This window comes from Anguilla rostrata, chromosome 16, assembly GCF_018555375.3.
Source record: "Anguilla rostrata isolate EN2019 chromosome 16, ASM1855537v3, whole genome shotgun sequence".
NCBI classification, from domain to species: Eukaryota; Metazoa; Chordata; class Actinopteri; order Anguilliformes; family Anguillidae; genus Anguilla; species Anguilla rostrata.
In genome coordinates this window covers 19,495,277-19,520,131 of record NC_057948.1, presented here as the reverse complement: position 1 = coordinate 19,520,131, position 24,855 = coordinate 19,495,277, and the positions used below count along the sequence as shown (strand labels likewise).

The following is a 24,855-nucleotide window of genomic DNA, read 5'->3' as shown; positions in this document are numbered from 1 at the left end:
TTCTCCAGGACCTCAAGACAAAGCTCATGAATAATAAAACCTGATTTTTCTCCAAGGAAACTTTGTCTTTATCCAATAACAAGGAGAACCTGATAGCCCCGCCTCTGTGGACCGGTTACAAAATGCCATACTGCACATCAGACCATACTTCTCTCCTCCCTATTACACAAGGAGAAGGCAATTATTCCTGTTTATATTTCATAACTGTCCTGTCTCAACAAACAATTATTTTGGGGATACGGTTGCGTGGTTGCTGTGATTGATTAAGTTGTGAGCGAACTGATCATTCTACCAGCGTGTTTAATTTTCTATGTACACTCCCCCCCCCCTCCCCCCCGCCTTCCCCAACACCCACACTGCCCTTCTCTTTCATACCGGGGAGATAAGTGATGCAGGCAGTGTGAGACACACCCTCTGCATGCAACTCAGAGCTGCAATCATCCCGCCCCTCCACAGTTTATGAGCCGTGGAGGTCACATGACTCCCAGTCATGCAGAAAAGCGCCTTTCCCCCCCAGCAGTGGTTAACGTGTCCAACCTGCGGACACTGGACTGCCCGTTTTAGATGAGCGTATGGAACTGTGTTCAATTACATACAGTTCAACTCTTCGGAATTCCAAGTAATTCCTTACATCACATATGCATTAAAAACATCAATTGCTTGTGTGTTACTAAGCCCAGAGCACTGTGGAGTTTTAGCAGGGCGTTGTGTGAGCCTTGGGTTTGATGATGGAACGTTGCTCACCTCTCCCAGTGACTGCAGACGTTGGGGTCATCCGGATTGAGGGCTTGTGTAATAGAAATAAGCCCCAGCAGAGTCCAAAGGACCAATGACCTTGGACAGCCTCGTCCAGCCTCCATCTTAGAGAGGGAGAGTGAGAGAAAGAGAGAGCAAGAGAGAGAGATAAAGATTAGGACCACATGGACTGAAGTGTCACAAAGACTGACATTGCACACTTCTATCATGCACTGTCATTAAATTCCGCATTACACCAGCAGGGTTTTATTAGGTTCTCTGAGCTCACCCTGGGGGGACAAGAGATATGAGCAACACACACTCACACAGTTTCCTCAAACATTTTGGACTTTGAAGGAAACACGTCGAAATACATCAAAACAATGAAGTAATTCAACCAGTTAAGACATAAGAGAACTGGGCAGGACAAACATGGGAGGGGCACGGTCGATCGCTCTCCTCAGGACCTGCAGGAATGAATGAGTATTCGGGGGGGAGGGGGGCAAGAATGAGTATTGGGGGGGGGGCACTCCTCAGAGCAGCAGGGCTATGACAGTGACATAAGACTTTGTCGGTCGATATTTTAAATTGTCAGGATATTTCATCAGGTCTGTGACAGCTGAAGAGAACACACGTGTGATGAATGGATCCTAACAGTGACAGATGTGATGCATGCAAAACTTCAGCATCTGCAGATTGCCATGAAGGGCGTATGAATGGCATACAAGAGGTGTATTAATTTGGGGAGAGCTGGCTGGGCAGCCTTTCGCGCTGACTGCGGAGGGAGCTATGTCAGGCATGTCATCAGAGGGGGAGGGAGGTCTGATAGACAGTGAAACATCACGCTGACAACCAGAGTTCCCTGCAAGTGCCTTTCTGAGGCATGCAAAGGAGCCCTAATAACTAACAAAGCTGCTCAAACCATCTCTGCACGTCCTCCTGTCACACAAACTCGCCTCTGCGCAAGGTGCTGAAATGACCTGCAGGCAGATTTAGTGTGTGCGTGTGTCTGTGCTTTGCATCCAAGCATAAGTGTGTGGTGTGTGGGTGTGTGTGTGTGCGCGCGCCTGTATGTGCATGTATAGATTTGCGTGTGTTTCTGTACACACATGTGCAGGAAAGCACACTACCAGCACTGGAATCGCTTTTCCCAGTACACGCATGTGTCCTTAATTCATGAGTGAGAGAAAATCAATGTCCCCTCCCTGGTGTCCCTTAGAACCAGTTCATCTAAGGAGACAGAGGTCAAATTCATGTTCACTTCAGTAACAGACTGATTAATCCACTCACACAGCTAATTGGACACTGACCCGGTATTCACACCAAGCAGGCAAGCAATAGAGGAGGAGCAGGAGGAGGAGGATTTTGCATTTGCAGCTGCAAACCCTTCAAATGTGTTTTAAAGGTGAATTTGTTCTCCTCAGGCTATAACTGCTTAAGATAAATCTGCAGTGCTTCTCAACCTTGCAAGTCACCTCACTGTAGATAAAGGAGTCTCAGTCAAACAAGATGCTGCTTTTATTTATCACAAAATACATATTCACCATTGAGATACAGTCCCCTGTAATAAGGAAACAAATGTCCTTAACATCAGCAGAACCCCTGGATCAGAAACTACTCAAAATGGAGTGCATCCTCCCTCCAGGAATTAGTGTCATTAGGAGAAAGTGAAGAGCTATCGTGAGGGGGGGTGATCTGTCCTTCCATATTGATTTCTGATTGATCCAAAACCCATACGTGATTGATGGCTCATGAAGAAAAGCAACAATGAATACTGAAAATCTTTCAGAAGCCTAAAGAGCATCCGTACAGACCTCCACCACAATGTTTCTGTTCTGTTAATGGAGCCATTTTCAGAACGAATAATGATTAAGGCCTTGGAGATCAAATGACTTTGGACCAGTTTCTTGAAACGGCATTGTCAGTGTCCTAGATCAACTGATTCTAATAAGAGTCAACAGGAAGAAGAAGAAAATGAGTATTGTTTGACCACCACATAACAGGTCACTTGTTGAAGAGGAGAAAGGATGTCAGGAGGAAGGATAGGCAAGACCAGCAGTGAGCCAGACTCGTGCTGTGACACTGTGGGCCCCAGGCCCACAGCATCTTAAAGTGGTTTTGAGGGACCGAAGAGGAGGGCAGGTAATCACTGTGAACTGAACATTATCAGACCCAGGTAAGCGCTTGCTGGACTAAGCAACCAATGGGATGTATGTCCAACAAGACGTGTGGGGAACTGAGAGAGCAACAGTGAGTATATTACACTGTTATTTATCTATTCAGCAGATGCACTTTTCTAGAGCAGCTAACAAAACTGTGCATACATCAAGATCAACTACAGATAGAAAAACTGGTAATTATACAGGGTAAATAAAGTGTCATTGTGAAAAACAATGCTGGAGTCAGAGATATATCATTAAAAAGCACGTACACACGCACACACACACACACACACACACACGGAAGATGGCACACGGCATGATGGTTGTACATTTTCAGCAGAATAAATCTTTAAGCCAGAGGCATTGATTAAACTCCATTGCCTCCCTCTAAGCAACCCATAAGCACTGAGCATATTAATCCACAGCTGTGAACAAATTAGGATGACAAAAACACTTCAGGAGATGCATAACTAAAGAACAATCTCTAGTTACACATTTAGAGAATTGAAAGGGCTCCATCAGAGAAATCAAATTAATGGCAGGATCTAACAGGGGAAATAAAAAGTTTTATGACACAGGACATAATAGAATATTATTTTCCATAACAGATGGACTGCATGATTAAACTATGTGACCAGAAATAAAAAAGGGAAAAAATGATAAATGATTAGTTCATCAAAATCAAAAAAGACTAAATTGTCTCACCAATTAAGAATCATTAATTTTCATTCAAGAAACAACAAAAAAGCACTCAAAGGGGCACAAGAGATGGAGTGGAGAGCAGCGTAAAAAAGAAAAGCATGTTGAAAGATCCAGATCTCCATCTCTGACGAGCAGACAGTTTTTCCCATTTCCATGGTAATCTCCCACCCACGCACTCATAGGGGTAAAGGGTTATGCTTCTTCAAGAGGATCCATGCTATTATCACTCAGAGTGGCTTTTCAGTAATTCCTGAGGAATGAGTATGTTCTGTGCATTAATAATGCCGAGTATTACAATGAAGCTGTTATATTCGTGGCAGAGAGCTCGCCGTTGTCACTGTCTTCAGAAGACTCAATAACTTCATTCTTCCTGCACAGGGGCAATGGGTCGAACACTGTGTTTCTCTACCCTAGGCCTCAATGTGCTGTATTGCATCAAAGGAAAAAAAAGATTCAAAATGATGGATTCCCGTTAAATAACACCAGTGAACAAATAATTCCTTGGTTTCTATCATCAGATGCAATAATGACCCTGAGTATTGGTCAGGCAGGCTTCGCATGAGGAGGAGTTACAGGGCCGTTGGGGTCCAGGCCAAGAGGAGCGTGGTGCAAGGAGACAGTTAATAATCTGCACCCCAGATCTCCCTTTGCCCCAGGGTAAGAGAAAAGATTATTCTACACACAGGCATTCCATATTAAATGAGTATAGATACTATCAATGTTGAGTCAGGCCATACTGAGTAAGGAAGTAAATTTAAATGATAATATAAAGCTAAAAACGCATAAGACAGGCTACAAAAAGTCAATAAGACAAAACCAAAAGTAGAGAACCAGGTTACACTAGGTTAAGGCTCAAAGTCAGGCCACCATGAAACTACATTATGGTAAGAGATTACAATACTAAGTAATGAACTGCATTAGGAAATTGCTTTCTGTGAAAGAATAAGATCAGAAGTACTGGCAACTCCACTGCCAACATTATATTAACCATGTACATTGAGTGTTCAATCCAAATAAAATACCAAAAGGATGCTGCAGCAGGGCACACTACCTAGGAGCAACCATAAAAACAAGGGGCTTGAAGTTTATCCAAGCTCACTGCCAAGAGAGATAAAATATGAGAGGTAAGAGAGAGTGACATTTTAATAAGATCTACCATTCACTGACAGAAAATCTATACAAATAACATTTTTATCACACAAATACATTTGTTAGTGCCAAGACATGTTTAAATGTCCAGGATGTGCAGCATTCTGATGATGAGATGACATCATAAATTACTGAATTTGTTCTATGAGAACATATTTTTAAATGAGGACATTTTCAGAGCAAGCAGGAAATAGAGGGAGGGATAAATTTTCAGAGCTGGTGGGAGTAGGAGGGGGAGATTTCCCGCCCATCACAGCCGAGGGATTTAACCAGAAACAGATCAGCAGTAAAATCAACCCGTTCTACCCGTGTAACCCTTCATTTTTGGTTGAGTTTCCAATGCTCCTCTGGGCTTTGGGCTCTTTATACCAAACCCAGGCAACAACTGGATAAAATAATGTTTACGCTGGAATATGGCAGACAAAACAGAAAACCTGCGTGACCAGCACCTTTCCTGCTCTTCTTTCTCTCTTCCAGAGTCCCCCCAGCTTCTCGTAGGGGCTTTCTATCAAAATAAAGGTCGCGCTATCAAGTGCATAACTGGCAGCATTTGGTAACATTCGGTTCTTGGAAGTCCTGCCCACTGCAAAAAAAAAGACTGGACCTAGGAAGTTGTAACAATTGCACAACGTCTTTCTACTAATGATGGTTTCGCATATGAGTTGACTGTAAAAAATTTTTTTTTAATTATTTTATTTAATTTTATCCCCGGCTGTACAATATTGTTAAAAAAATTAATAAATTAAAATAAACTACACAACATACGTTTACGTCATCGAGTTCGATATCATTTATAACGATATCATAGATGTGAGGATAAAACTTTAAAATATATATATTATTATAAAATATTTATTAAATATATTTTTTACAATCAACTAATACGCAAAACACATCATTTGCAGAGAGACGTTGTGTGATTGTGAAACTGCAATACTGCCATTTGCCCAAAAGCATGGCTTCAACTGTATAGACACTGAAACACAGTATCTTACAGGCCAAGTGAAAAGTTGACTCTTGGATTTAATTTGACTCCACTTCATACAAGCATTCCATTCAGAAAATCAAATATTTGCAGAAGTACATGGTCTCTAGGCCTACTACATTAAAACCGTAGCCTACACATTTACTGGCTTTCACACAGAGGGGAATTTTTCTCCCCACATTTTCCAGTTGTTTTGCAGCTCAACGTGCTTTTGCAAACAATGCTCTGCAGGGGAAATAAAGAAAATTAATGACTGTTTTTGAAATGACGAAGATAAAGGAAAACACACGATTTTCGCAATGCTACAGCTCATGTAGACTATGCTATACCCTATACTTGTGCCCTCTCCCTATAGTGCAGGCTTATTTGGGTCATATGTATATGTATACTACCCATGGCTACCACTCCCCTGTTGTCTGACAACGTTTGTTGTTCACATATGCAATTTTAACGACCGTCTCCACGTGTTACAAGTGTGACTCAAAAATGAAGCGAATTTGAATTTGAACGACCGCCTCCACGTGCTACAAGCGCAGCTTAAGAACGAAGCGAAGAGCCCAGACCCGTTTACCCGCTCAGTCAGTTCTCTGGGCCAACGTCACTTCCTTCCTCTGTTTGATCAATGGATGGACATGTGTGGCAGAAGGCAGGGCAGGGGGAGCAGACAGCCAGGCACTCAGGGGTCACGAAGCACTGCCTATAGATATTGATCAGGCCCATTTCATTTAAGCAGGTCACTTTTAATTAAAAGGTGGGACACCTGCTCGTTCTAAGAACTTCAAGCAATACCAACAATGCAGTAAAATCACCCAAACTTCACATTCACACGGATTCCAGCAAACACAATGAGCTTAAAATACCCGGCTTTGTCATTATTCTTGCAATCAGCACAAGCCCGGTGCGTCTCCGATGGGGTGCCACGGCCGAGCGTTTTCTTTCGTTTTAACAAGAGCGTTAAGTTCTCCGGCTGCAGTCATTCGTGCTGCGAACGCTGATTATCGCGGCTGTCATAAATCAAAACTGCGCAGCCCACGTCCGGAGACCTCAGAAGCAGGCCGATGCGTCCGGGCTTGACCGCTGATCTCCGCCACGAATCTCATCGCTGTGCACGCACAGCACCGACGATCGCAGCTGTGTGAGGGGAAGGATTCTCCTCGCCGAGGCTTCCTATCGGTTTCTTTCTGTGAAATAACCTAACAAGCCAGACGCCCACTCTCAAATCAGACTGCAATCGATATAAGCCAGGGCAAATCAGCAACATATGTGCCATGGCCGAATTAGCCTACCTTTCTAAGTGAAGACCACAAAAGAAAAGCTTACTGTCGGTTTGCTTTAGTTTTCTTTTCCAGAGAGAGAAAGTAACCCCTTACAACGTGAACGTTGTTGCCAAAGTGCATTTAAAGCTGCCCTCTGAATCATGGACTTGTCCTGATGCACTCATACAGCTGCGTCTTCTGCTCTTACAGTAGGCATTGGTTTAGGCCGTGCTGCGCTGTTTGTTCATTAATGAGACGTGATTTATGGCGAGTTTAAGCATGAGAGGTTCTGCTTGCCTTCATTCAACAAGGCCTAGCTCTAAACCTCAAAGTGACTTAGAGAAGGCTAATTAGGAACGCAACTACATTAATTGCAGAAGAGAAAATGACTGTTGCTGCCAGGAACGTGGAATCCCGGGAGACTCTCTGGGGATGCTTTTTTTGTTTTTTTTTTGGGGGGGGGGGGCAGGTGGGTGTGTGTTGGACTGGTTCAGACGCTATGAACATGCGGGATGGGTTGCTTCAGGCTACGGCTGTGAAGGACGATGGGAGCCACTGCTGGTTTATTAAGGTATACAGTGAGGAAACACCATGTGAGCAATGGCACAGCGGCAGTGCAAGTGATCTGCCGGTAACATCGCCACCATGCACCCATCGCTCCCGCCAAGCCGCAGGACGCTAAAAGCCGCCGTTTGTCTCCTCCTCACCTCCAGCTGTGCTCAATCAGGCTCCTCCGCCACCCGACCAATTACTCACTCCGTGAGTGTCAATGTAATGGGGGGATAATATGCTGTTGCTCATAATCCTCTGACAAACTAGAACAAATTATAGCGGCGCTTCTTAGAGAGATACTTTTACTTTCACAGGGACACCCAAAGCCCCCCCCCCCTTCTGTGTACGTGGAATATGAGGCTCTGACTTCTTTAAAAAACACCCCTAACATGCACATCAAATACATACACATACCAGTCCAGCCTCCACTCAAAATCAAACTCTTTCCACAGTGTGATGTTGCTGGTGGTGGTGGGGTGTAGCAACACCACACCTACCACAATAACAGCGCACACACACTCACGCGTACACACACTCCGAGTAACACTTGTCTTGCTTCAAAAAAAAAAAAAAAACTTGGACAGGACCCTCAGCTGTCTGGCAGACTAATACAGTGTTCCTGTCCAAGACGACTGTCTTGCAGATTCCTGGTAAATGGACCATGAAACTGACAGAAGCAACCCTGCTCTACAGGATAGTTTTATCTTAAACCACCGTTGAGGTGAAGGGCAGCAAGCATTTTACAGTCACGGAGTGCGCTCACACACACACACACACACACACACACACACTGCATATTCACTGCTGTTTATCTGGGGGTCTCTGTGGTGCAGTGGCAGAGCTTAGGGAAGAAACAAACACCAGACCCTGGCCATGAAATGCTGAAACAACACTTGATAATTGCCTTAGTAATTTTACACTCCAGTAGTCTTGCACCTTCGGCCGTCACCTTGTAACTCTGATTCCACGCCTGCTTCTGTGACTTCATTTATTTCATCAGAGCCTGACCTCCTAGATGACAGAATGTAGGAGGAATTCTGGGGAGGGACTCATCCAAAGTGCTTAACATAAAGAGACATAGGTTTCAGCACATTCACACCCCTCTCACCAGATCTTGTTCCCAGGAGATTTTATTTTTAAGTGTTGCAGTGAACAAAACTGCAGACCATTCAGTTTTTCTTCAGTGGCACTGGATTTTTGCTTGACCAAACAATTGATTCCTCTGATGAACCCTTCTTGGAGAATAGCTAAATGTGTAAAAGAGTAACCTGTTGTGTATCCCATCAACAAGGTAACAAAAACATCAATTCAAAAAGGATTGGTAAATTAATTAGTTTGCGCAAAATAACGGCTATTTTTTTTTTTACTTGATTGCCTGACAACCTTATCCTAGGTCATATTCATCATTTACAGGGTTACTCATTAAGATACAGCTGGGTATTTCTGCAGCATTTTAAGGTTAAGAACCATGTTCAGGGGCACGACACATCCCCACTTTGGAATCCAGCCACTGACCTTCTGGTTGACTGCTCAGTTCACCACTGGCACCACATATACATGCCTGAGTGGAATGTATTTCTGACTGTCATTTTTATTTTTTTTTTTGTTACAGCGGGGTTAGTCTGTGGAGTGAAGCTGGCAGGGACAGTGTACCTTGTTACCTCCAGCAATCACTGGTGAGGCAAGCCAGCATCTGACCCAGGGCAGCTGCAGCCCTCTTCCTATGGTTAATTAACCTCCACTGAGCTTCTATCTGCAGCTGCAAAGACACTGAGACTGGGAAATTGGGGTTTCAGTGATTTACCTCATGGGACACATAGTACCAAGAGTGAATCACAACGGTTACCCTCTAGAACAAAGCCTGGCATGCCTGATTTGTGCCAATGGACATGTCTGTAGTTACCATTTCAGTGATTCATCCTTCGTACAAAGCATTCTGAGGTTTGGCATATTACTCCTCGTTTACCTGTTCTGGATTTTCAACAAGGACACCCCTTTTCATTGTATTTGAGTGTACAACAGTCTCCAGGCAGAGCTGAAGATTAATGATTTAGAACACCTCATCAAAAAATGAAACATGGACCCAAAGGAGAAGAACGGTGCACAGAGTTTGACCTCATGTGCCCGTCTGACGGTGGCACTCAGATGGCACGCATGCACTTGCTGGGATTGTTACCAAAATGTTGAGAATGTGTATTTATGGGTGATCGTTTTTAAATCTTTTCATCTGACAATGCATGCATCCTTCTGTTTTTAGGTGTCCAAATCAATTGCCTGTTAAGTGGTCAGGGATTTATTTTCAAGGTTTTTTCAAATGAATTTTAATTTTATTTATCCCTTTATTCCTTGAAGGAGCAGTGCAGCTGTGTGATAGACTGAAGGGAAATGGTCCTCTACAAAATGCAGATTGATTGACTGATAGATTTTAATTTCGCACTCAGATTTTCTATGGCTCCCAAGACTGAATGTTCACTTAACCGAAACCCGTTCGCTCCCCCTTTAGTACTGTATGAGATGCCAGTTCTTTCAGAGTAAATAATGATTCACTACAAATGCATCTGCATTAACTCACACTTCCAGACAAGAAAATTAATAACAATACCAATGAATTATCTTAGGCCCTCCTTCGTGAATGCTGATGGGAATGAGTAAGACTGGTCTATTCTTCTTTTATTTCTTGTAGGGGCGGTAGTTTCAGTGGCTGGAATGAGATACAGGTAGCACGAAAATGGTAAATATTTACAGTTTGAAGAAAATTGTAATAGCTAAGATTTATGAAGGCGGTAAAAAGAAAATGTCACGTAGCATACTGTAACATCGCTCTGGGTGGAAACCAGGCGATTGCTCTCAAGGTGAGAAGAGTCCACTTGAGTTGCACTGGCTGAAAAATGGACATGCCTTTTAACGTTCCCTCTTATTGCTATGATAATGTTGTGAGCCATCAGGCATAAACAAAAGCTACACCAGAGGAGTGTGGTTAATTGCTCTGGTTAATTACTTTCTCCACCCTCCGTAACGTGTCATTATGACCACTTCCTGCCGACAAAAACAATTTAGTAATTATGATAGTGACTCAGTCACCAATTATGACAGAACAGCCAGTTCACTCACAATAAATTATTATTCATGAATTAAAAACATTTTCTGTAGACCCCTTTTCTTTAGTTCTCATGCCCATCTGCAAATGTGATTTCCTCCTAAAAGAAATCATTATAATATAAATCTAAATGTAGCCCAAATCTAACAAAAACCAATGAGATGCAGGAGATCCATTCAGAAGAAAATATTCAGTCAATAGCAGTAGTAGCTAAGACCTCGAATAACTTCTTTCACTTGGTGTTATCTGAACAGGAAGTTGCTCATACAGCATACACAAGGGGCAGAATAAATATCTCGTCCATTCACATGCTCCCGACATTTAGGGCCCAGCTGCGCTCAGAAATGCTTCGTCCCAGTTTCTGCCCAGGTTCCATAAGCAGCTGAATTGCCTATTCACTGACTTCACTGCTAAATCTGGTACCATAAATAGAGCTGGCCATAGATGTACATTTGGAGCTACAGCCAACAGAACACGCTGGTTAGGCTGCGGTTGCTCCCTGCTTCTCCAAGACACGACCATGTCTGCCTGTCGCTGGCGCAGAACGTGCCGCCCTCTCCGCTGCGGGGTCCACGGTGGGCTCTGCTTACAAGGACCGGGGGAGGACCGTTCAGACGGCGTTATTCATGACGAGTCCTCCCCAAACAGCACGGGGTCTACTGCGCCGCTGTCTCCAGATCCAGGGTGCCACTCAACTCGCATTTCATTCACCGCGGCGACCGCCGCCGATCGATCGCATGCCGTGAGCCCGGCGCTGAATAAGCCATGGAGGGTTCTAAGGCGGGGCCACGCAAAACTCTCTGCTGGTGACAAGAGGATCCATCACTGTGATCGACAGGCCGGCAGGCGGCAGGGCCTGGAGTGCTCCCACTCACACCCAGGTCACCCCCTCTGGGACCCTGCAGGGAGACTGAACTACTGATGAGGATAAGTGCACCCAGGAAATATACACCCTTCATTAATTTACCACGATGGTGCACAAACCAGCACTGTGCTCTGAAACCTTTTGGGCACAAAGTCATTCAGCCATAATTTGGAAGCTTTCCATGTCCAGTTGGGAACCATTCTCTTCATCTCCCCTAGACCTTATTAGACCAAAAAAACATGAACAAATATATACCCGTTACACAGCAAACCTCATCACTCAGCAGAGCTAAGAAATACATGTGTCTGGGCAAGAGCTGGACTTGCTCAGGAGAACTACAGCACTGCTGGTTCTGTCTGGCCCCACAGACACAAACCAAATGCTTTTGCTCTTCCCCCTCCCACAACCTGACAACTTACAGTTTAAAGGCTAGACCCAAAATTACATACAGTGCTACACATCATTAAAGGTCACACCCTTATAATATCAACCCATATAAACAGACTGCACCTTATGAGTTCCTGTGCCCTGATCCCTACCATTGCCATCCATTATCTCACTCCTCAAAGCCGGGTGTTGTGAACACCGACAAATTATCAGAGGGCTTTATTAAAGGCACTAACTCTGGTAGATGCATGCATTTTTATTTGAAATTGCCCATGGAGAAATGCATATATTATTTTCATTCAAATGCATCTGTGTAATAACCTGCACCCAAGGCAAATGTTAATTTATATTTTATGAATTATATTAGGGAATGCTACAGCATGCTTTCTTGCAATTTAAGATGTAGCCAGTCATCAAGTATGGCAACAAAAAAAAGTAATTTCTATTCTTTTTGAGTAGCCAGGGAAAGTGTGACTTGAATTAGCAGGTTTGACTTTCTCTTTAGAGGGGGGTTTACCTTGTGAAAACCTCAGCATGATAATCCAGGGTAATACTTGAGAGAAAACATAGGCAATTTCCATCTGATTGATCCCCAGTGCAGGTCTCTAACACACAAGGTTTATGTGGCAAATTAAGTTGTGTGGTACTCTAGTGTGAGAGACCTGTGGCAAACTATCCATTCAAGAGCTTAGCGGTTTAAAAGGAAAATATTAACAGAATACAAAGCAAGAGATTTCTTTTTGAGAGCAGAGCTGTGTGACCAGAATCCTTAATGCACTTTTCCCCCAACAATTTCTGTGTTCACTCTCTAAACGGCCAATTATTTTTGGAAGGTAAAATGGACCAGTGTTGATAGACAAGGGTGTGAAAATTCCTAATGAGATCACTGGCCAACAACAAGCTAATGCAAAACACCAAAATAAGGGACTAGCGTGTATACCAAAGATTTCAATGAGCAAGTGGCTTAAGTATGGGTGTTTACAGGGTGTGCATTTTGATCAGACAGATCGTCTCAACAAATGTGAGGGTTTAAGGTAGATCATAAGATTTAAGAGAAAAAGGTCACACACAAGTGCATTTCAAATAATAGCAAGCAAACCAGATTCTAAATGCCAGCAAAAACAAAAAATATAATAATTACATAAAGGAATGTGCTTTTGGAAAACCCCTCAGAGAAAGTCATTGTGCTAATTTCCCCATGCCAACTCATTTCTCTGTTCTCCACTGAATTTGATAATTGCATTGTAATCACATCCATTATCCACATTTTCTAACAATTAGCTGTTTTCCCCTTTGTTGTCACAAATAAAACAAAGAAAAAAATTACAATTTATTGCTGAGGCAAAAGGATATGCATAAATAATATTGTCCACATTTTGTGCTTTCAGGAGACAACGTTTGAAAGCAACGTGGGCCAGAGAAAATGTTTTCGGCTCTGTGAGTCGTGCATTTGAAGTTCAGTAAGCCTTAATTTAGGCTCACGGGACATTCACAGCGCAATGCTTAGATTGGGGGGCCTCCCCTCTTCCTGCAGCATTTTATCGTACAGGGTGACTGCTCTTAGGATACAAAATGCAAAGACAGAGCAATGTGAAAGCCCACTTTTTTCCTCTTAGAGCTTATTTTTTTATTTGCTCAGCAATTGCTGCCCTCTCAGGTAAACGTGTTGTGCTGTGTAAACCAATAAGCTGACAATTCAATTAGGTCCTAAATAAAAATGTTTTTGTTTTTCTTAGCACTAATGACAGATACGAGCACAGAAATGTCTCAGCGAGAGTTTTCTTACTGTGCAGTGATGGGCGGGCCTGTCTGGAGGCCCAGGGCATATGTTAATGACTCTCCATGGAGATCCCTGGCAGATGTGAATGGATGGATCAGCAGTATTTGTAAAAAGTCACGGATTTCTTGAGAGAACCTCGCTTGTCATCTAGACAAACAGGGATTGAATTGATGAATCCATTAAAAAGTGGAGAGCAGGGGTGGGGGGTGGGGGGGGGGGGGTGGATGTGTGGACCGCCAGGTGTTTTCTCTCTGCATTACCAACCTCACACTGCAAACTGCCCCCCTCCCCTTGATGTAACACACCGGGCTCTCTAGGGAAGGTGATTTGGAACAATTGATTTGCCAATAACAGGTTTGGGTCAATTCCATTTCAGTTCAGTCAATTTGAGGATTTACTGGAAAATCATTTATAAAATCCCATTATACTCTGTGATGATATTTCAATTCATGAATTTAATTTCAAATAACACTGAACTGACTGAATTGAAATGGACTGACCCTAATTCTAGCCCAATACCCTCCACAAAAATGTAAACTTTCATTTGAATATAGAAGGTTGTAGGTCAAATCCCTGATGGGTCACTGCTGATGATGTTTTGGGCACAGAACCCAGGTTAAACTGATTCAGAAAAGGTTGAGTGGTATGTATTTTTAAAATATGCAATATTTAACCCTTATTACTCTGGAGAAGAGTCAATGAGACATTAAAAACCTATAGTTCAGAATCTCCTAGTAACCTGTCTTGCTATACACTGAAGCGGGTCATACATAAAGATAACATTCTTTTGAGGACAATTATTGAAAAGCGCAAAAGCATTTTCTCTTTGTTACGCACCCCCAAGGTTCTGCAAACATACTGTTAATGTGCAGAGCATACACTGGAATTGACAAGAATGCACAGACTGAGTCAGCACTGCTCTTTAATATACTTCCGCTAGAACTTGTTTGAACAACTTCATTAAAATATAAACATTTCACAAATGCCGACAACTGAAGAACAGCGGCCTGCTGTTGAAAATAAGAATGACTGAAGTCTTTTAATGTCAGACACTCACCCACCCACCCTGTCATGCTCAAAAGAGTGACTCCCAAATTCATTTTGGGAGGGTGAATCCCAAAGGCAATGGGAACACATGATGTCTTTGTTATTTATTGATTCGAAAGGAGAGAGAGAACATCTGTGAATGTCTCCTTCAAAGCCCTGATTTCCTAGAGGGCATAAAGTCTTCAGAAGGGACTCGCAGATATGAAGAATTACAGTTGTGAGGAGATACATGAGGACACAGAGAGAGAGAAAGCGTATAATGCTCACAATCTCTGGAAAAAGGGACACAGGCCTTTGATTGTAACTCCCGGCTCCTGTTCCACAGAGGGAAAGAGACGTAAATAAGGATGTGGTTTGCCAGAACAGAATCTCGACTGAGAAAGTTCAGCTATGCTGTACTTTCAAATTTTCATTACCTTTTGCTAATGCGGTTGCTATGGCTGCGGGGTATTTGCTGGATCTATAATGTTCAGTGTGGTTTCACTAAAATAACATCTATCAGTCAGCTCGTCGGGGGGAAAAAAGCATAATTTGCAGAATAAAGGTCGAGGCTCCCATTTCATTTGGGCTACTGATGGAGGAATTCAGCAGCAGAAATGAACTCTCTACGTACTTTGACCTTCTTTCACCTAAGACATGTTAAACACTGAAAAAATCTCAGTTTGTTCCAACTCAGATTTGATTGCATTTATAGAGACTGATGAATACCTTATGATAAATCATTAAACTGACCTTTAGCCATCATACTTCTAAAACCATGAGAAAAACTTCAATTAGTTATCTTGTCATTACAGTTCTACAATTGTTTATGTTGGGGGGGGAATTAATGCAGTTGTATTTGCCACAAAGATAATCTCTATCGTCCTCACTTATAATAAAATAATATTATAGGCAGACACTGTTTGGTGACTTTATTTAATGTTGGATTAATCATATATAAACTTAAGCATAGCATAATTCAAGCTTAAAGCAGTTCTCCCAAAATGCATAAACTAAACATTTCAGGCTTCTTTTCAAGGGCATCTTATTGTATTTTGTGTATGTGTATTTGTTGCAGTGAAGGTTCAATACAAAATATTCAGTTATTTGGCCTTTTTGCATCAAGTGTTATATCTTATCAACACTGTTCATCATTAAGGCTTGTATTGTATATTATGAACAATATTCATGACTAAGGAATGTAGTATATTACAAATTACAAACTGTTCACCATTAAGGCTTGTATTTTTGAACACTTTTCACCATTAAGGCTTGTATATTATGAACGCTGTTCACCAGTAAGGCTTGTATTTTTGAACACTGTTCACCATTAAGTATTATATATTATGAATACTGTTCACCATTAACTTCAGTATATTTTTAACACTGTTCACCATTAAGGCTTGCATATTATGAATACTGTTCACCATTAACTTTAGTATATTGTTAACACTGTTTACCATTAAGGCTTGTATATTATGAACGCTGTTCACCATTAACTTTAGTATATTTTTAACACTGTTCACCATTAAGGCTTGTATATTATGAATACTGTTCACCATTAACTTTTGTATATTTTTAACACTGTTCACCATTAAGGCTTGCATATTATGAATACTGTTCACCATTAGCTTTTGTATAATTTTAACACTGTTCACCATTAAGGCTTGCATATTATGAATTCTGAACTTCTGGATATTTTTAACACTGTTCACTATTCAGCATGTTGTCTTGTTTCTAATGCATTTTGTTTTTCTTGGAAAAAGAAAAAAAGGAACAAATACCTCTGGTGGAATGTGGCCATCTCGGGCACTCTGTCCAAACCGCTGGGTCTGGAGCCATTACTCTTTTGAGAAGAACTCAGCAGAAATAATAAGGTAGCCCGCAGATACATTCAGAGGGCACCAAAGGCCTTAATACATTGGTACTTTGCAGCCGCACAAATGAACACAAAAGGCAGGAAGTATTCTGCTGTCACAGTGTGTGCCCTGGTCAGGTTATGTCTCTTATTGAATTTAAAAGCCCTTCCCCGCCTGCATGTGTCTTCTATATTTGGCTGTCTGTCAACTTTACCAGTGACCCAGCTCCTCTGTGCAATATAATGTCATATTTCTGCAGGGGGATATGTCAAGGAGTTTGTGTTTGTGTATGCTTCGGTAATTCCTGTGCTGCAAAAGGGAATTATAGAAAATATGAATTACTGCCACATGCCAATTTCTTTTATTTTACCAAAATAAGACTATTATGTATAAAGCAAGTATAAAACTGTTTTTTTTTGGTCTTTCTTAATATTTTACTTTTAAAGGTAATCACCACAGCTTTATTTATTCATTCATTTTAACTTTTTTTTAAACAAAAACATTAATTTACATAATTTATCATATTAAGTTTCATCCTTGAAACAATTGTTTGATTGCACAAAATTTGTTTTAATTTAATTTAATTTAATTTAAAAGCAGTTAAAATATATGTTCTTGTCTTTATTCTGGCCTACTGGTAATTATGGGCACAAAAGAAGCTGTTGGCATTGAACAGGACAAGGGATTCAGAAATGGATCAGTAAAATCCACTGAAAATATCCATTTAATTTTCAAAGGCCGGAATATTGCTGTAAGTCTCTGTCTTTTGAAATGGTCAATGCTTAAACTTATAACAATTAAATACACAGTGGCATATTGCTCCAAAATGATATTTATGCATTAAATACAAATACACAGTTGGTAAATTGCTATTTACTTTATTTTCTAGTATAAAAGCAAGAACAGTACAAGTATACACAGTATAAATTCAAACACTGGGCTGTAAAATACTGTACTCGGCCATTGAAATTGATGCACACCAAAATGGCAATACATTTTGCCCTTGGAAATTCAAACAGCTGTATTCCCAGCCTGCATTCCTTCATTAATCAACACTAATTAAAAGCATTGATCCTGCAACGCCCTGGGATTTCCAGCTGAAAGGGTTTACTAGACTGTAAACTGCAGACATTACAGACAGTCCTACATACCACAAAATTAACTGATTGCTACATTTGCCCTTGGAGATGAACAAACCGCTCAGAGAAATTGAACAAAATGCGATAAACACCTCTTCTCACTTCATGTTATTAAATCATAATAAATATGCTGGAGGAGGGGTCTATACAGCCCTCCTTTCTAATACCACACTACCCTCACTGAAAACGGCCATGAGCCCTCCAGAAGCATAGCATTTCTGACATTCCAGGACCGCTGAATTCACATGAATATTGCGTTTTACACGTTAAAGGGGATGACGTCAAATTTTTATTTAATTATCAAAAACATGAAAGGATCAATCCAATTCAAAAGTATAATAATGACAGTATGGAGCACAGGAGATTATACTTAATTCAGCATATGACTTAATATCACTTTGATTGGTATGCAGTCTGGGTAAATTTGGACCATTTTTATTTTTATAATTAATGCTAGTTTCACATGCCATATAGACACACAAATATCTGTGCAATCTAAACTCTGAAATATATCCTATCATCAGCTTTGAGCTGATAATTTTGTAGACACAGCAGGTGGGTATAGTTCATGGAGCCAACCGTAAAAGTAGCCTACACCCTAGTGTAACAGAATAATCTGTAGATATGCAAATGTTCCTAATTGTGTTGTGAAATATCATTCATTTTGGCATTTTCTTGAGGGAATATATAATTGTTTATTTTGAATGCAGATGCAAAAAAAACAGACAGCTGACTGATGAACCATTCTATAGATAAAGCTGTTTAATTGCATTAAAAGCTTGTCTTTAGATCAGAAAGAAAAGTGGCATTACTGCATTGAAAATTATGATAAACACCCCTCGGTCAGATTTCTGTAATGCTGTTAAAGATGCCAACCCACACACAGGTAGTGACATTCTACACACATACACATAAAACTAAAACCATTCTGGAATTCTATTACTAAAGGAGTCGGAGTGTTTACACATTGAAAGACATTAAAAAACAAAAAATGGGTTAAACTTTGCTGGGCTTTTTTAGGTGGACCAGCCAGCTCCGGCGCAGCCTATATCCAGGTGCACTGCACCACTGGGGTATTCTCGGGCACGGTATGTCAGTGTGACGCTGGGATGACCACAGCACTGCACTATGAAACATTCACTGATCTGGATCTCTTCCAGAAGACTGAGAAGACTAAAGTATCTGTGCATAATAACAGTATAACATAAATAGCAACGAATCCTTTCCCCAGTAATGCTTATGAGGTTGCAACACAGCATGTGCACTTCTGTTCTTTATCAGAAAATGCAAACAGAACAGGATGCGACTCTGGTAGTACTCTAAATGACCATGCAGTCTATTGCCTACAAGACAGTTGAAATGAGTGATTAATGCAATAGACTGCTCTCTTGCTTGGTTAAAAAAACGTGGCCACTTTATCGAAGAATCTCATTAGTTAGCCACTCAACTAAAATCTCGGATCAATTGTCAGAGAACAACGAGACTATCAAGCAAGCACGCCCGTTTTCCGCGGGGCGCCTTCCCCATTTTAAAGTACACAGCGGCTATCCTCCGCTGCTGAAATCGAATCCTTAATGCTAAGCCAAAGAGTGCCAGTCAGGCTGCGCGCGTAGGGTACCGAAAACGTTCTCAAGCTGTGTGGATACACACAATCAACACGACGGAGCAAATTAAACAGGGATGATTAAGGGAATAAACAGTCTATGCTGAAAGATAATTACCCTCCACTGATGTGATAGCTCACACCAAGCAATCTAAAGAGCAGGTGTCTCAGCTAGTCCCTGCCACCGTCTCCCGAATATGCTAAGCAGAGCAGGTGAGGACACTTTTTGCATGCTAACGCGCCCTTCTGTGGACCTTTTTCTAAGAGCCATTGAATCGGTTTCAAAACGGCGCGTAAGGTTCTTTGACGTTTAGTTTCTCAGACTTCCTCGTCTCATTTGTATCCTTGTTAACACAAAGCAAATTAGCATAATAGTCTACAAAGTGACACTGAAGGATTGGATCTCTGTCATTTGTTCTTTCCTCCCGTTTTAACGAGTTTCTAGTTTCTTATTTTAAGGCGTATATAACTGATGAAACGGACTGAACGCGGACACCAGTGGCTCCGCCTTGCTCTACGCATCCATCTAGTGGTGGAGGAACGGACGGTGCTCGCAGTGACAGCAGCGAATTCTTAAACATCCTATAATGCAATCGGGAAATCAATATTGATTATATTCCCTCTTACCCTCTCTGCTTTGAAGGGCATAAGCCACTCGCCTCATCAAGCAAACGGAATTTGACCCGTTGTCAAATCCAATCAACATCCATAAACTATGCGACTATACCACTTGCAGATTCGTCGTCTTTAGAATACAGTTTTTTATATGAGTCACTTGTACATGTGAATTGCTGTCTTACTATTTATAGCCTACCTCTTTAGGCAACTATATATTATATCACAATTCTCATTGGACGCCATGACTTCAAAACAAACACTTCTTTCAGTTAGGCGCAGTTTTAAAAAGTAGATAGATTACGCTAAATATTCATTATAGCCCTAAAAATGACAGCGGCGGTCCACTTTGTTATTCCTAGTAAACGTTTCGGTGTTTCGTTGCAATAGAGGTAGCCTGAAGAAGTTAGTACCCACTTTGTAAAACAGTCTTTATGTCAGAAGCCTATTTATTGTTTGTCAATGTTACATAACCTATGCAAATTTACACTTAAACTGTAAGGCCTTCATGCTTGCCAGATTCCCCGCACGTGATATTAGCGATCAGTATCAGTAGTGTTAATGTTTTGCCTAGGGCTGTAATTTTCTAAAATGTATTTAGTAATTCAAAAACCTAAGACGACGTCGTCTTGGGTTCACAAAGGACCACAGACAGTAACAACTAGAACATTCAAATTTAAGATTTTTACAATTAATGAATTGTTTCTTTGGCCATTTAATACAGTAGTTCCGTTGTAAAGCCTTCCCTTTTCAAATCAGATACACGGTGACAACTGATGGACTAGGCTGGTCAAAGCACATTCTCACTTAATTATACTTTTAACTGTTCATAGGCTACTTTTAACCCCCCAGACATCACAAGAGTCCTTGTTGATTATGAATTCTCTCTATGGTCAATGTGAAACTAATCCTGCTGATACTGACGTTCTAAACACTTCTGCAGGAGGCGTGGATTAGCATCACGAATAGGCTACGGCAACCTTGCACACAACTAAACCCGTGTCATTAAATTATGTTTGGTTCCTCACAATTGAAATCTTCAGATTAACTAGGCTAAATTGAACCGGGAATGGCTTTGGTGCAATATCAAACGGGATAGTAAAAGCTCCTGTAGTCTCAACATGCACATTGTTGTTGTCGTAAATTGACTCGACTCCTGCAAGTCGTGACTATAAATACGCATTCCTTACCAAGTAAACCACGTGTTGTCCACAGACCATAAATATTTGTTATAACCTACGTTAAAGGGTCGATCATGCAGCTGAAATAAAGTGCGCTAACAGCTGTATGAAAACTTACTCAGCATGAAAACGCGGCGATGTAAGCCACCAACACAACGCTAAGGGAACCAAAGCGAGCCAGCGGAGTAAAATGAGAAACTCAACTTAAAATAGCAATTACGAAAAAAAGACAATATGCCCTACCTTTTCGGAAGGAAGTCTGTCACTGTATGCCCAAACACCTTGTCACAACTGGCAAACAACTTTACCAAGAAATTATTCCACACTTTCTACTACTCTGGGTAACCTCTAGAAAACATCGTTTGATTAAATTTTTTTTTTTCAAATTAGGTGTTTTGAGGGTAGAAGAAATTCTCTGTCCGCGCAATGTATCCGCACCTCCAGTTCTCTGTATCTTTTCTGCTCTGACAGGATCGCGGCCCATTTTAAACGCCAGTGATGTCACGTGCACTGCCGCCGAAGCTGATCCAGCACGGAACCGTCATATCAAAGACCGCTTATCGTAACCAGATGGGCTATCAGTTTATATTTTCCCCACCCAAGAAATCTGATTCCTGCAACTGGTTCCATTGCCGGACATTCGAATCATTGCAACTCATTATCTCCCAAACACATTTCATAAAGACAGGAGTTCCTCAACACCGATGATGAACGCACCGTACCTCCGCGGATGTTACTGTGGTAACGCTACAGTAAGATTTTCAGAATGCAATAAGCAATAGACCATAAATGTGTGGCATGCGATCGCTTTCTTCCTATTTATGAAGAAAACAGAAAAGTTTCTCCTAAAGGCTCAGTCATCTATTATCGCACACATTTATTTATTTTACTGCATGCGTCTAAACTAAATTTGATTTTACAGACAGTAAAAAAATTTCATCACGAGGGGAAAAATAAATTACAGGACTGCGACAAATTGTCATATTTTAAAATAATTCACCATTATTAGGTTTCGATAATTATGTACATATTAGAATAGGCTATACGCCTAGTTTAGTGCTGTACACATTCTAACTCATTGTTGATTTGTAGACTTGAACTTGAATTACATTGAGTGTCTATTTGAAAAACTTTGTAGCAGCTGGAAACGGAATCTTCACTCAGTCACTGTTACAATACCAACCACAAAACACGAAACAAAGTTTTCAAGTGAAAAAAAGGTTTTTGACCAACGCGCACCTTCTCGGAAAACAATGTTACGTTGTCACCTTCACAGAATACGTGTAAATTGATTCTCCTGCAATAATGTTGAAGACCGAACAGCTTGCTTCTTCAAGTCGGCTATTCAGGAGGACGGAATGATCATGTATGAAAACATTTAACATGAAACTACTACATTATCACAGTTCACATATGTATTTGTTAATAAAAGTAGCATATATCCATAATCGAATTCTCATAATACAGAACAGATTCACGGTCAGTGTGTCACATGATCTTGGTGGCACGTGGGCGAGAAAAAAAACGGTCGCGCTGGTAGTATTACCAGCTCTATCATGAAACTGTATTTGGATAAATTAGCCTATGAAACTGCGACATCTGGAAAAATGACACACAGTGAAATGTCCAGTGTTAATTCAACTCTTAACAGTGAACACATGAGTTCACTAGGGACCATATGTACTCAGAGTTGATTTAATTGAACATTTTACTGTATAAAGAAAATTCTTCTGATTTGAGATAGAGTTGTCCACAGGCAATAATCATTATATGTAGTCGCTTAGGGCCAAAACCATCACTAGACCACACAACGTGTGTGTGATACATAATAGAGCAAATAACATTTAGGCCTACATTGCATTCTTAAAATTGGGAAATTGTATGCTAGTACAATTGCTCAGAGAAGATGTGATTACTAAGTAATGCATTACTTAATAATAACAAAAGATATTACAAAATATACGTCTCAATTGTTTTATTATGAAAAATAAATTTGCATGAACATGCTACATTTGAAATATGTAATCTTAATTTAAATTTTAAAAGGGACCTGAATATTGGCCTCCCATGGCTACCTGTTCAATTGAGGTATAAAAATAAGTAACACACATTGCATCCATGTCTCATGCATCACAAAAGGAGAAACAAGACGAGACAAGACACAAGGGTTGCTGACTTCACATGTCTGAATATGGTTACAAACACATGAATAAAAAACTAAAGATACCACTTTACACTATTACGTCAATAATCAGTACATATAAAACCTTTGGTACAGTGGTACACCTTCCTGGTAGAGACTGCAAGTAAATTGTCTCCACACACTGAAAATTAGATAGCTTGGAAGGTAAAGAGAGAAAAAAACAGGCACAACTGGAGATATATACGAAACAGGGAGGCCAAAGTCTCCAAATATACCATTACATGCCAACCCCATGCCAATAAGGTATTTTGGAAGAGTTGCAAGCAAAAAGCCTGAATCAGGGCAATCAACCAAAAATAGCATGTGGTGTTTGCTCAAAGGCAATGGAACTTCAATTGGCTTTTTGGCCATGCACTTCAGCGGTGGGTTTGGCACAGCAGTCAGACTCAAGGGATACTGACTTACACAACCAGGAGCCAGGTGTTCACTGTATCCACTGCCCACAAGGCGGGACAGTCAACAGCCCAACTAAACATTCAAACATAGCAGATTGTGTATATAGTCTTGGCAAAAATTTGAGAAGAAAACAGAAAACCTCATGTTAGTTTAACACAATAATGCAAGCCATAGTTAGAAAAAGATCTGTGCAGACTAAATTCATGGGCTACATTTTGCTAAATGCAGATTTCCCACTTTTATGACAAGACCAGCCACTTTCACAATCCTGGCAGATCCATCACCATGGCCTTATTATACCACTGTTTGCTGAACAAGGTGAAAAAGGACCATCCGGTCTGAGAGAGCGCGTTATCTCAAGTCTCCTTCTTTCACGTACGCCCATTTGCTGTCAAAACAGGCCCTGGAACGTCCTTCATTATACACTAGAAATTATTTTGTAAACATAGCACTTGACAAATTTGATGAATAGTGTAAATAAAACCCGCGAGACCCTTTGTTTCCTGTTGGTGTGTTTTTGTTTGTTTTTGCTTACTGCACATTTTAATCCTTGCATCATTAATGTGATGAGGCTTCATTTGAATAATATTGTGAATTTTTGGATGAAGGTGTGCAGAGGTCTTGCTGTGCTGGTAATTACTATGCTCCCTTCAACATACAGCACAGGGGACACGATGCATTCACAGGATCTGCTGAATAAGGGAGACTTCATATTCCAGCCAGCTGTCACACTTTTCTGTTTTTACACTTTTTCTCAGTTTCCTCAGTCTTCCGATACACTTGTTCCAGGTGTCTGCGTAATTGAGATGCAGAGTAGATGGCACGCCAAACTTTGGTCAGCAAGCCAGCCAGCCCTCATTTTTCAGATACCTGGAAAGGTCGAACAGGTACGGACCATGAATCAATGGAATAGAGCGGAATCAGAAATTGCACATGCTTCATCTCAAAAAGAGCATCGTTAAAATGCCTTCAGATCAGCTACGACTGCTTAATGTTACACTTTTCATGCCACATTAGGCAACAAGCTAAGTGGAACATTTAATGGAGGTTCTCTGTACCTTCCATAACAGTGTTACTTATATTCACTAAAAATATCAGCTGCCACATATTTTATCCTGTCCTCCACTTGTCATCCACTTTATAGTGTCTTAGTAGGGAATGAG

The 24,855-nt window shown here is 41.0% G+C and overlaps 1 protein-coding gene across 1 annotated transcript in view; it reads right to left on the bottom strand.

The window, feature by feature from the left end:
* megf11 (multiple EGF-like-domains 11) overlaps nucleotides 1-21,720 on the bottom strand; it is an 88,106-nt gene extending 66,386 nt beyond the window's left edge. Inside the window, exons 1-2 of the mRNA XM_064312882.1 lie at nucleotides 21,337-21,720; nucleotides 745-860 (exon numbers count right to left, since the gene is read on the bottom strand). Coding sequence (XP_064168952.1) covers nucleotides 745-860 — 116 coding nt within the window. The 5' untranslated portion in view covers nucleotides 21,337-21,720. The remainder of the gene's footprint in view (nucleotides 1-744; nucleotides 861-21,336) is intronic.
* Between the last annotated feature and the right edge of the window lie 3,135 nt (nucleotides 21,721-24,855).